Genomic DNA, 12030 nt, shown 5'->3' with positions numbered 1-12030 from the left:
ATATATATATATATATATAATTTTCTTTATTCATTCCTCTATTGGTAGATATCTAGGTTACTTAGTCATTGTGAACTGTTCTGTAATTAACATTGATGTGCAAATATTTCTGATATGTTGACTACAGTCCTTTCGGTAAATATCCAGGGGTGACACAGCTACAGTCCAGGTTTAAAAAAATTCTTAAAGGGTGATAAATACCAGTTCATGATTCATATGGTTTAGGTGAGTAACTTTCCACCCTCAGACAAAAAAGATAAAATCAACACATACACACGCACACGCACACACACACACACACATTTTAGGCACAAGGGTTTAATGATCTGACTAATATCTACTTTTCCTTTTGAGATAGTTCTTGCTCTTTTGTCCAAGTTGGTCTTGAACTCCAGTCTTGAGTAATGTCTCCTCCATAAACATGCTGCTATACCTGTCTCCTTCACTTCTTATCCTATGATTTTTATGTCCTTAGGATATAAAGACTGGCATATGGTGCCTCCCAGAACTGGGGAGGCAGAGGCAGGAGTATTTCTGTGAGTTGGAGGTCAGCCTGGTCTACAAAGCACTTCCAGGACAGCCAGAACTGTTACATAGAGAAAACCTGTCTCAAACAAAACAAAAGGAAACAGAACAAAACAAAACAAACAAATGATGTAAAGACTGTGGTCTGACTTGGAAAAGTTCTGACAAAATCTTAGGGAAGCATAAAATACTTTGCATTTATCCTGTCTCCCTACTTGTTTGTGTCAGTCAGGATGGGTTGGTGGGCAGGAGTGACCCAGTTCAAATCACAGGGGTTAATACGTGAAAGAGCAGCTGAGGTTCAGCTCAGTGGTCCATCAGGTGGTTGGCTGGACTCTGGATTCTGCCCCAGCCATTGAACAGGGAGAATGAAACTGTGACAGGCCCATTTCTCACAGGTGTGTGCACCACTGTTGGGTCACCTACAAGGCTCTTTTCTCATTACAGTCACGCAAGGACATAGGTTGAAGGAGCAGCCATAACTTCAAAGGGTAAGGGAGAGAACCGGAATCCTCATAATGACAGAGTTATCCCTGGAAGTGCCACATTACTGCCAATACTCAACATATTGGCCAGAATGACTACCTAGGCCCACTTAGCCACAACAAGGCCAGGAAGTGCAGTTTTCTCATGGCCAAGTGGGACACAGAGAAAACACGATGTATAATTACATTGTTGTTTTAAGGTTTTATAAGAACCACACTGGCAAATAAATGTTCATAACACTCCAAGGAGTGAACTCACCTCAAGCAGGTTGGGGTCATCTTTTGTTTCAAGTAAATCTTGCGATGTTATAAGAGGCTCGCTCTTCCCGCAGCTCTCCTGGCTGATGAGAGTGTCTGCATAGTTGGGTTGTGGGAAAATCAGGTGACTCTTCCTAGAGCCTGCGGTAAGAGAAACTTCCTGGGAATAGGTCTGCAGGAAAGCTTGCACCCCATCCAGACCCACAAAGTGAGAGGCTGGTACGCCAGCCAATCCATTTCCTGAGGCTTGTAGCAGGCGCGATGAATGCCAGCGTCGTAGCCTGAGCGCCAGCAACACAATGACAAAGGCCAGGAAGATGCAGGAGACCACAGCTACTGCCACCACTAGGTAGAGTGTGAGGTCGGAATCTTTGGGATTAGTCGGGGTGTGAATGCTTTCCAGTTCCCCCAGGATGTCAGGGATGCTGTCAGCCACTGCTATGGTGAGTGTGACAGTGGCTGAGAGAGGGGGCTGGCCGTGGTCCTGCACAGACATCACCAGGCTCTGCTTCAGGGCATCTCTGTCCAGCAGGGCCCGGGCAGTGCGCACCTCGCCTGTGTGCAGCCCCACTGAGAAGAGCCCTGGCTCGCTGGCCTTGATCAGGCGGTAGGACAACCAGGCGTTCTGTCCCGAGTCTTTGTCTACTGCTACCACCTTGGTCACTAGGTATCCAGGATCTGCAGAGCGGGGTGCCAATTCAACACCAGTGGACCCGTCTGTGGGGAGGGCAGGGTAAAGGATCTCAGGCATGTTGTCATTCTGGTCCAGCACAAATAGGCTCAGTGTCATGTTGCTACTGAGTGGAGGGTTCCCACTGTCACTGGCTGTCACCAGCAACTGCAGGTCTCTAAACTGCTCATAATCAAAGGAGCAAAGAGCATACAGGACACCAGTATTGGAGTTGACAGAGATGTAGGTTGAAAGTGGCACCCCCTGAAGTGTGTTCTCAGCCAATGAATAAGTAATTTCTGCATTCTTGTCAGTGTCTGGGTCCTGTGCCGTAACGGAGAAGATGGAGGCTCCCCTAGGATTATTTTCTGGAATATAGGCTGAGTAGGAGGCATGGGTGAAGGTGGGAGGGTTGTCGTTGATGTCCGACACAAGCAGAGCGATATGAGTTTCCGTGGACAGTGGTGGTTTCCCCCCATCGGTGGCTCGTAGACTGATATTATATTGAGACACCCGTTCACGGTCCAGAGATTCGGCTGTCACTAAGCGGTAGTATTGGTCTATTGATTTTTCTAGAGTAAAGGGCAGATTGCCTAGGACAAAAACTGTGGCGTGTCCATTCTGGCCAGAATCTCGGTCATGTACGTTGATAAGAGCAATTTCTCTTCCAGCAGGGGCTTCTTCTGGGACTGAGCCGGTGAGAGAAGTGACTGACACTTCTGGCGCGTTGTCATTCACATCCAGAACCGTGAGGAGAATCTTGGCTCTCGAAAAAAGACCTGGTCCATCTTGTGCTTCAATTTTGATTTCGTAGAACACAGCATCCTCATAATCGAGACTTTTTAATATCGATATATCTCCAGTCACCGAATCAAGATGGAAAACCTGAGCAATTTTTCCAGGCATTTTATCCAAAATATAGGAGACCTGGGCATTGAATCCCTCATCGGGATCAGTGGCGTTCACTGTGATCAGCCGGGTGCCCACTGGCACATTTTCCAGAACACTGACATGGTACTCTGGCTTAGTAAACACGGGCGGGTTGTCATTTGCATCCACGACTATCACCTTGATGCACAGCTTGCCGGTGTGAACAGGGTCTCCACCATCAGAGGCAATGAGATCAAGCTGATGAACTGCCTTTTTCTCGCGATCCAAGGCTCGCTCCAGCACTAGTTCTGGGTACTTGACGCCATCGGTGACACTGTTCACAGCTAAGGAGAAGTAGTCACTGGGGTTGAGCTTATAGTTCTGCAGGGAGTTCATGCCCAAGTCTGGGTCAAATGCAGTCTTAAGTGGAAATCGAGTTCCAGGAATTGTTAGTTCACCAATTTTTATTTCCAATTCCTCTGTTGGAAAACTAGGCGCATTATCATTAATATCGTTGATATCGACTTCTACCTCAAATATTTTCAGCTTATCCTCTACAAGGATGTTAAAGCTCACGAGACAGGGCGCGCTCTGGGCGCACAGCTCCTCCCGGTCTATCCTGCCCGCGGTGACCAAGCTGCCGCTTCGCGGGTTCAGAGAGAAAAGCTGTGACCTACCTCTGGAGACGATGCGGACTCCGCGCTCCGCCAGCTCGCTAGGCTCCAGTCCCAGGTCTTTGGAGATATTGCCCACGAAGGAGCCTTTGTCCAGCTCCTCCAGCACCGAGTAGCGGATCTGCCTGAAGCCAGTCGCACTCAGCGGCCCCAGGAGCGCGCATAGCAAAGCCAGGGCTCTGGCGGTTCCTAGTCCCAGGCGGATCATTTCCTTTCTTGCTTTTTTTTCCCCTCTGAATTCCCACGATGGGTCCTAGCCTTACACCCTCATGGAACTAAATCTTTCATGGGCTTAATTCACACACCACAGAGCTGGCTGATGCTGTGGTGTGAGCTTGATAGACGCTTCTGTCTTTTCAGATTGTTCTTGGCGTTTCTCTGCAGCGGGGAAATGGTGGACTGTGCGTCAGCGGCGCCTTTTCTTCTTGCATGGTCAACAGCGACACCCGGAGGCCTAATAAGTCACTGCACACTCCTAGGTAAACCCAAGTAACCCTTTGCTCCTCGCTTCAGTCCTTTCCATTGGAGGCAAGGGAACGAGCACTGATTTCACATAACTGAAGTGATATTTTTTAAATTGTGTGGCTTCAAGTTATTTTTATTTGATATGCAGCACTCCAACCTTAACTCCACTAATACTGCTTCAACATCAGCCATATTTATGGATTATAATTCTTGAAGTTGGTCTTTGATATCCTGACATATTAGTTTTAATACTTTTCACTTAACTGATTCGTTAAAAGAACACACGGTTGGATGTCAGACAATATGCTTTCTTTAAAAAAAGATTTAGTGTGGAATATGTAGCTCACTATTTCTGTCACAGAGTTTATGCTGATGAAAAATCACTTGGGGCTTACCGTGCACTGAAATAACTAGCACAGGGAGAGTGGCCGAGGAGGACGGAAGGTCTCCAATCTGGCTGTGGGGTTTAGCGAAGGCCTTATTGAGAAGTGTGAGAAGAGTGGACCAGGGGAAAGGCTTGGGTGTGAGAGAAACCACAGACCTCGGGCTACTGGAGACATTCACCTTGCCCAGGTGCAGAGGTGTATGAGGACATCTTTTTAAAAACTACAGGTGACGCTGGTAAAGATAAGCTTGTGTTACCTCCAGAACCCCCTGTCCTGTATATTTTCTTCTTGTAGCACAGAGATAGAAACAAAGATAGGCTTGGCGGTACATGCTTTTAAGGGAGAGAGCATTAGAGAGGCAGGGGAGGGTGGATCTCTGTGAGTTTGAGGCCAGTCTGGTCTACATAGAGAGTTACAGGCCAGTCAGGGTTACACAGTAAGGTCTTATCTCAAAATAAAATAAAACAAGTAGAAATAAAACAAAAAATGTCATTTCAATCGTGATGCATTGTAGATGTATTCATGAGGTGTTTATTCTTAGGGGTTACTGCCTCAAAAGGAACTCTGTTTTTAATTTTCTTATGTTTATACTTCATTATATGCTTACATGTAAAGATATTGTGACACTCTGTTCCAAAGTGAATTCTGAGTTTATCTCATAGATACTTATGCAGTACTAACAAACACATGGAATACATTTGCCCCAAATGTTCTAGCAGACACTCTTGGATGTAATTAGGACTCCAAGCACCATAGGAGATGTAAATCTACCTCATACAAGTTTCAATTAGTGCATGGTTAATTTCCTGATGAAAACAAGCTGATTCTTAGCATTGGCACACCCACTGTTAATAAGTGTATGATCAACACACCAAAACCAACACAGGAGGAATGGAAAAGGAAAACCAAGTGTTTATAAACGGAAGGTTTTTGGCATCTGATGCAAAGGAAACTTGGGGAAAACAGCAATTGTATGATATGGTCTCGGAATCCCTTCTATCGTCTCTGTGTATACCAAGCATAAGAGTTATTTTTCAGGACAGCAAGTCAGTATGATTTCCAGATCTGAGAAAAATGAAGTTTCAGTGAAGAGAAACCTGCTACCGCTACTTTACCAGCTTGCTATTGGGTGCAGAGTAAGCTCCCAAGGAGCACTGAGCTACCTCCAGAGACTGCTGTTTGAAGCTAAGCAGAGACACCATGGTATGAAACTCTGTAAGAAACGTATGTCCTAGGTATGGAGGCATGACTCGGTGGCAAAGCACGTGCAGAATGAGGTTTTGGTTTCAATATACACCACTTATGCACAAACATATATGGGTTTGAGATGTAGCTCACTGTGAGAGTGCCCGCCTATGGTATACAAGGCCATGGGTTTGATTCCTAACACTGGAAAAAATGCATTTTTCTTGTTTTGTCTTTGAGACAGGGTCTCATTTTGTAGTCTTGGCTCTGTTGGAGCTTGTTATGTAGATGAGGTTTGCTTAGAACTCACAGAGATCTGCCTGTCTCTGCCTCCCCAGTATAAGTGGTTAAAGGTGTGTGCCACCATGCCCAGATAAAATTCCTTCATTTAAACAGATATGGGTACGCAAACTAAGGAAAATAGGTAACTCCTCTGAAAACCTGAAGAAGAAATATTAAGATCAAGTGTGAGAATCACTGGGCAGTTGCGGCGCACACCTTTAATCTCAGCACTCGGGAGGCAGAGGCAGGTGGATCTCTGTGAGTTCAAGGCCAGCCTGGTCTACTAGAGCTAGTTCTAGGAGGGCTCCAAAGCTACACAGAGAAACCCTGTCTCAAAAAAACAAAATAAACAAAAAAGAGAAAGAATCGTCAACCAAGGTGTTTCATAATTCATACACAGATTCAACTATAAAGCAAGCCTTACATTCAAAGGAGGAAGAGTCTTCAATTAATAGAAATACAATGTATGCATTGCACACACACACACACACATTATATAATGCATACATTACAGTGCTGGGAACCCATCTCAAGGCCCAGTGCATGCTAGGCAGGTAAAGTACCACTGATTGATCACCAGTCCCAACCTTTCCCATGGATGGGAAAGTTAAGAAACCAGTGCATTGCTAACAGTACTCTTTTGATGATTTAAATGTCACCATCAGCTATTAACCCATGATTTCCATTCATTCCACAATGATTTTAACTTCCCGTACATCCCACGCACACTCAAAGCTACCTGGTAATAGTTCACCTGGATTCACTTAAACTTGAGTACATCTTCAAGGAAAAACAGTACTAAAACACACATATATTAAATACCCGGGGCAACTAAATAAATAGGTAAATTTAGCAAAATAACATGAGCGTATTTAAGAAAAAGTTACCTGAGGGGCTTCTTCTCTTTTATCATCGAGTAGAGACTGGGGTGCTGAGAGGAAGTCGGTTTTCCCACAGCTCTCCTGGCTGATGAGAGTGTCTGCATAGTTTGGTTGGGGGAAGATGATATGGCTTTTCCCTGAGTCTGCCGTGAGCGAGACTTCATGGGAATAGGTCTGCAGGAAAGCATGCACCCCGTCCACTCCCACAAACTGTGAGGCAGGGATGACCCCTAACCCATCTCTTGAAGCCTGGAGCATGCGAGACACATGCCAGCGCCGCAGCCTCAGTGCTAGCAGCGCGATGACGAAGGCCAAGAAGACACAGGAGACCACAGCCACTGCCACCACCAGGTAGAGGGTAAGTTCTGAATCATCAGAGGTGGCAGGGGTCCTGATGCTGCCCAGGTCAGCCAGGACCTCAGGGATGTTGTCAGCCACTGCTATGGTGAGTGTGACAGTGGCCAAGAGAGGAGGCTGGCCGTGGTCCTGCACAGACACCACCAGGCTCTGCTTCAGGGCATCTCTGTCCAGCAGGGCCCGGGCAGTGCGCACCTCGCCTGTGTGCATCCCCACTGAGAAGAGCCCTGGCTCGCTGGCCTTGATCAGGCGGTAGGACAGCCAGGCGTTCTGTCCTGAGTCTTTGTCCACTGCCACCACTTTTGTCACCAGGTATCCAGGTTCTGCAGATCGGGGTGCTAGTTCCACACCAGTGGACCCGTCTGTGGGGAGGGCAGGGTAAAGGATCTCAGGCATGTTGTCATTCTGGTCCACCAAGAACAGGCTCAACGACACATTGCTGCTCAGTGGAGGGTTTCCACTGTCCACCGCTATCACCCACAGCTGCAAGTCTTGGAACTGCTCATAGTCAAAGGAGCGGAGAGCATAGAGGACTCCAGTGTCAGAGTTGATGGAGACGAACGAGGACAGGGGCGCCCCTTGAAAGGTATCTTCAGCTAAAGAGTAGGTTACGTGGGCATTGTCATTGCTGTCAGGGTCATAGGCCAGCACTGAAAAGATGGAGGTGCCCCTGGGGTTGTTTTCAGCAATGTAGGCAGAGTAGGACCCCCGGGAAAAGGAGGGTGGGTTGTCGTTGATATCAGCCACCTGCAGTAAAAGGTGGGCATCTGTGGAGAGAGATGGGTTCCCTCCATCCTTGGCACTTAGAGTGATGTTGTAAAAGGAGAACTGCTCCCTGTCAAGAGCTCTGGTTGTAACCAGTCGGTAGTAATTGTCCACTGACCGTTCCAACTTGAAAGGAAGCGTCTCAGGAAGTGAACACGTGACAATGGCATTCTGCCCAGAGTCCCTATCGTGTACATTGAAAAGTGCAATTACGGTTCCCGGAGGAGAGTCTTCAGGAACAGAAGCAGTGGCGGATGTCATGTAAAATTCCGGGGCATTGTCGTTGACATCTAGAACGGTGACAATGACCTTCGTCCTGGTCAGAAGGCCTGGGCCATCCTGAGCTTCAATATCGATTTCATGGAATTTAGCTTTCTCATAATCCAGACTTTTGGTGATTGTTATATCTCCAGACGTTGACTTTAGCTCAAATACATCTGCAGTTTCTCCAGGGGCTTGCTCCTGAAAATAAGTCACTTGAGCATTGTATCCCTCATCCGGGTCAGTGGCTGTCACTGTGAGTATCCGGGTGCCTATAGGCATATTCTCAGGAACGCTCACGCGGTACTCAGGCTGTGTAAAAACAGGAGCGTTATCGTTCACGTCCAGGACCTTCACGCGGATGCGGCAGGTGCCGGATCTCACTGGATTTCCTCCGTCGGAGGCTACTAGAACAAGATGGTGAACTGCCTCTTCCTCGCGGTCCAAGGCACGCTCCAGCACCAGCTCTGGGTATTTGTTCCCATCGGCCCCAGTTCGCACATCCAGAGAGAAGTGGTCATTTGAGTTGAGTTCATACTTCTGGAGGGTGTTCTCACCCACGTCCGCATCATGCGCACTCTTCAGAGGGATCCTGAATCCTGGTGTAGTCATTTCGCTGATTTTTAGTTCCGGCTCCTCTACTCCAAAGCGAGGAGCATTGTCATTAACATCTGTTACCTCCACCTCTACGGAATAAATAGTCAATTTATCTTCCAGTAGTAGGTTAAAGTTCATCAGACAGGGTGTGCTCTGGGCGCACAGCTCTTCCCGGTCTATCCTGCCTGCGGTGACCAAGCTGCCGCTTCTCGGGTTCAGAGCAAAGAGCTGCGACCTACCTCTGGAGACGATGCGGACCCCTCGTTCTGCCAGAGCTTGAGGCTCCAGCCCCAGGTCCTTGGCGATGCTGCCCACGAAGGAGCCTTTGTCTAGCTCCTCGGGCACAGAGTAGCGGACCTGTCCAGCTCTGGCCTCCCACAGGGCGGCCCAAAGGGCGCACAGCATGATCAGCATTCTGTACCGGGGCAGCTTCTGCAGCGTCGCCATTTCCCTTCTGCAGCCGAGTTTCCTCCGAACCTGCTTCCAGCACGGTGAGTCCAGTCCTTATCCCCCCAGGGTCTGAGACGACCAGTATTCACCGGTTCCAGGTCACCAAGGAGAGAGAACTAACGGGCGCTGCTTTGAATTTCCTTGCATCTTCTCTGACCGGAAGCTGCTGACAAACCGCCAGTCCTTTGTGTTGTGCCAGCCCTTCAGTGGGATTGGTTGACTGTCTTTTACTCCTTAGGTGGTCAACAGCGACGCTCAGAGGCCTAGCCAGTTTCTGCACTCGCGCAGGCAAACCCATTTCATGTTTTCCTGTGACTTAACTCTCAAGAATGACTCTTTACACTAAGATGTCGTATTATTTACAGTAGAAGTAAGCATTTAAAGGTAGGGACTTCTTTTCAGAACTCGTAAGAATAGTGTAAATATACGTAACCTGAGATGGTTGCTACGAAAGTATTGCAGAATGTTTAAGGCTTAAGCCAAGGGCTGTTGGCCTTGATGCCTCACACTGTCTCCCAAACCTTTTCTTATTGGCCTTGATGCCTCACACTGTCTCCCAAACCTTTTCTTATCTATGCTCAGACAAAAAGGTCAACATTGGCTACATTTTCTTATAAGGTAAGTGTTCTGAATTTTTGTGCTCTGTTGCTTAGCATTTAATGCCAACACTTGATATGTAAATTGTTGATCATCAGGCACTAAACAGCACGTGTGCCTGACACAAGGTTTGATTGACTCTTAGTTGGAGACCAGTTCTCAGAAACTTTTAGGGTGGTGAAGATGAGGAAAGTAAAGAGGATCTTATTAAAGAGTATCGATGCCAGATTTGGTGAAAAGCACTGACCCCTGGGGACATGCAGAGGAAGGGGACCCAACTTATGTTTGAGAGTCAAAATCGACCTTTCCTGAATGCTACTTCGTTTGAATCCCGACAGGTAGGTAGAATGGATCAAGAACGAGGCTGGGGTAGCAAAGAAGCTCAGAGCCAATGCTCGGAGCTGGATACAGCCAGGAACATCATGGATGTGGAAGGTTTCCATGGTGAACAAAGCCCAGGCAGACAGGGTACTTTACACTAAGAATCTGTCACTCAGAGTTGTTTGAGACTGTTAAGTCCTCTTTCCCTTTCTGTGTGTAGTCTTGCCCGGATGATGTCATGGATGTCTTCTTACTCCTGTTTAGCTTACAGATACAAACATATTTATGCAGAATGCATTTATTTAAAATTACACTTTGAAATATTTCAAGCTTATAGACCACTACAGAAAGTAATATAACCAAACTCTGTGCACATAACAGTAGGCTTTATTTAATTTTAATATCTTATCATATTTAAATAAGATGGATGTTTAAACTTTTTATTTTGAACAATTTTCAGAATTACAGAAGAGTTGTAAAAACAGTATAAATAAATCTCATATAGAGCGAGCGGTTCCTTGGTAGCTGAGGGGGCTTGGTTCTGTATCTGATGGTGCTGGAGTCCCTTGTGTAAATGATGCAGAAGGAAATGATCTGTGTACACTCTTCTGGGTAGTTGGTCATCTCACAATTATACATGCTAAGATAATGTTAATAGTTGATGAACATGTTTAAGAACTATGTTAAGTTTTCCAAATACTTTCAACTTGTGATGTAGATGTAGGTTTGTGCAGTTGGATTTATTCACTTTACATATGAAGTTCACTGTATTCTGTGCCCTGCATTACCCCGAATGTTAACACTTTATTTTTATGCCCCCATGGATTCCATGTAAGTTGCAGACATAATGTCCCTTTACTTTTTCTGAATTCCTTCAGTACCAAACCATAAAATCAACTTGGCATTGATGCAGTTTCATTATTTAGCCTATAGCTCTTATTAATAATTTGTCAGTTGCTACAATGTCTTTTTATAGCAAAATAAAATATTTTCAGACCTAGGATCCATATCACAAAGTTTCTGCAGTGGGTATAATTCAAACACATCACCAGGCTTTGACATGGGAAGATGTGGTCAGTCTACTATAAAATGTTCTCCCTTGTTGGGGGTGTTAGATTCCTTCTCCTTAAGTTCAGATGGTGCAGTTCTGGCGGGAAGATGTAGAAATGACGTTATCTCCTTAGTGCATTATCATGGGAGTCACATGCTGTCTTTGTCCCAGTACTGTTTTTGATAACTTTAATCACTGGTAACATTCTAGAAATTTTCTAGTTATTTGTAGTTTTCTCTATTGTAAACTTATTATTTATTAATTAATAATTAACTTGTCCATGGGAGGCAGAGGCAGGCGGATCTCTGTGAGTTCGAGGCCAGCCTGGTCTACAAGAGCTAGTTCCAGGACAGGCTCTAAAGCTACAGAGAAACCCTGTCTCGAAAAAACCAAAAAAAAAAAAATTAACTTGTCCAGTCCCCTCCTCCTTTTTTGCTTTCCTTTCATCTGTTACTCTTCCTTTCTTGATTTGTGGTTTCTTCTTCTTCTTCTTATTATTATTTATTTATTAAAGATTTCTGTCTCCTCCCCGCCACTGCCTCCCATTTCCCTCCCCCTCCCCCAATCAACTCCCCCTGCCTCATCAGCCTGAAGAGCAATCAGGGTTCCCTGCCCTGTGGGAAGTCCAAGGACCTCCCACCTCCTTTCAGGTCTAGTAAGGTGAACATCCAAACTGCCTAGGCTCCCACAAAGCCCGTACGTGCCGTAGGATCAAAACCCAGTGCCATTGTTCTTGACTTCTCAGCAGTCCTCATTGTCCGCTATGTTCAGTGAGTCCTGTTTTATCCCATGCTTTTTCAGACCCAGTCCAGCTGGCCTTGGTGAGTTCCTGATAGAACACCCCCATTGGCTCAGTGTGTGGGTGCACCCTTCGCGGTCCTGAGTTCCTTGCTCGTGCTCTCTCTCCTTCTGCTCCTGATTTGGACCTTGAGATTTCAGTCTGGTGTTCC

General features: G+C 46.3%; 1 protein-coding gene across 3 annotated transcripts in view; it reads right to left on the bottom strand.

Annotated features, from left to right (window-relative positions):
• The window catches only part of LOC101987887 (protocadherin gamma-C4), a 183832-nt gene that overhangs the window by 165747 nt on the left and 6055 nt on the right, over nucleotides 1-12030 (bottom strand). The window contains exon 1 of one of the 3 annotated variants that reach the window (XM_026783381.1): nucleotides 6688-9274. The exons of 1 other annotated variant lie outside the window; for it this stretch is intronic. In XM_026783381.1, the coding sequence (XP_026639182.1) occupies nucleotides 6688-9108 (2421 nt within the window). In that variant the 5' untranslated portion in view covers nucleotides 9109-9274. Of the gene's footprint in view, nucleotides 1-1269; nucleotides 3845-6687; nucleotides 9275-12030 lie in introns of those variants that run through there. One more of the 3 variants, XM_013349447.2, reaches the window with a different exon arrangement.

The sequence above is a fragment of the Microtus ochrogaster genome, chromosome 18 (genome assembly GCF_000317375.1).
Source record: "Microtus ochrogaster isolate Prairie Vole_2 chromosome 18, MicOch1.0, whole genome shotgun sequence".
Classification (NCBI taxonomy): domain Eukaryota; kingdom Metazoa; phylum Chordata; class Mammalia; order Rodentia; family Cricetidae; genus Microtus; species Microtus ochrogaster.
This window is presented reverse-complemented; position numbering and strand designations above follow the sequence as displayed.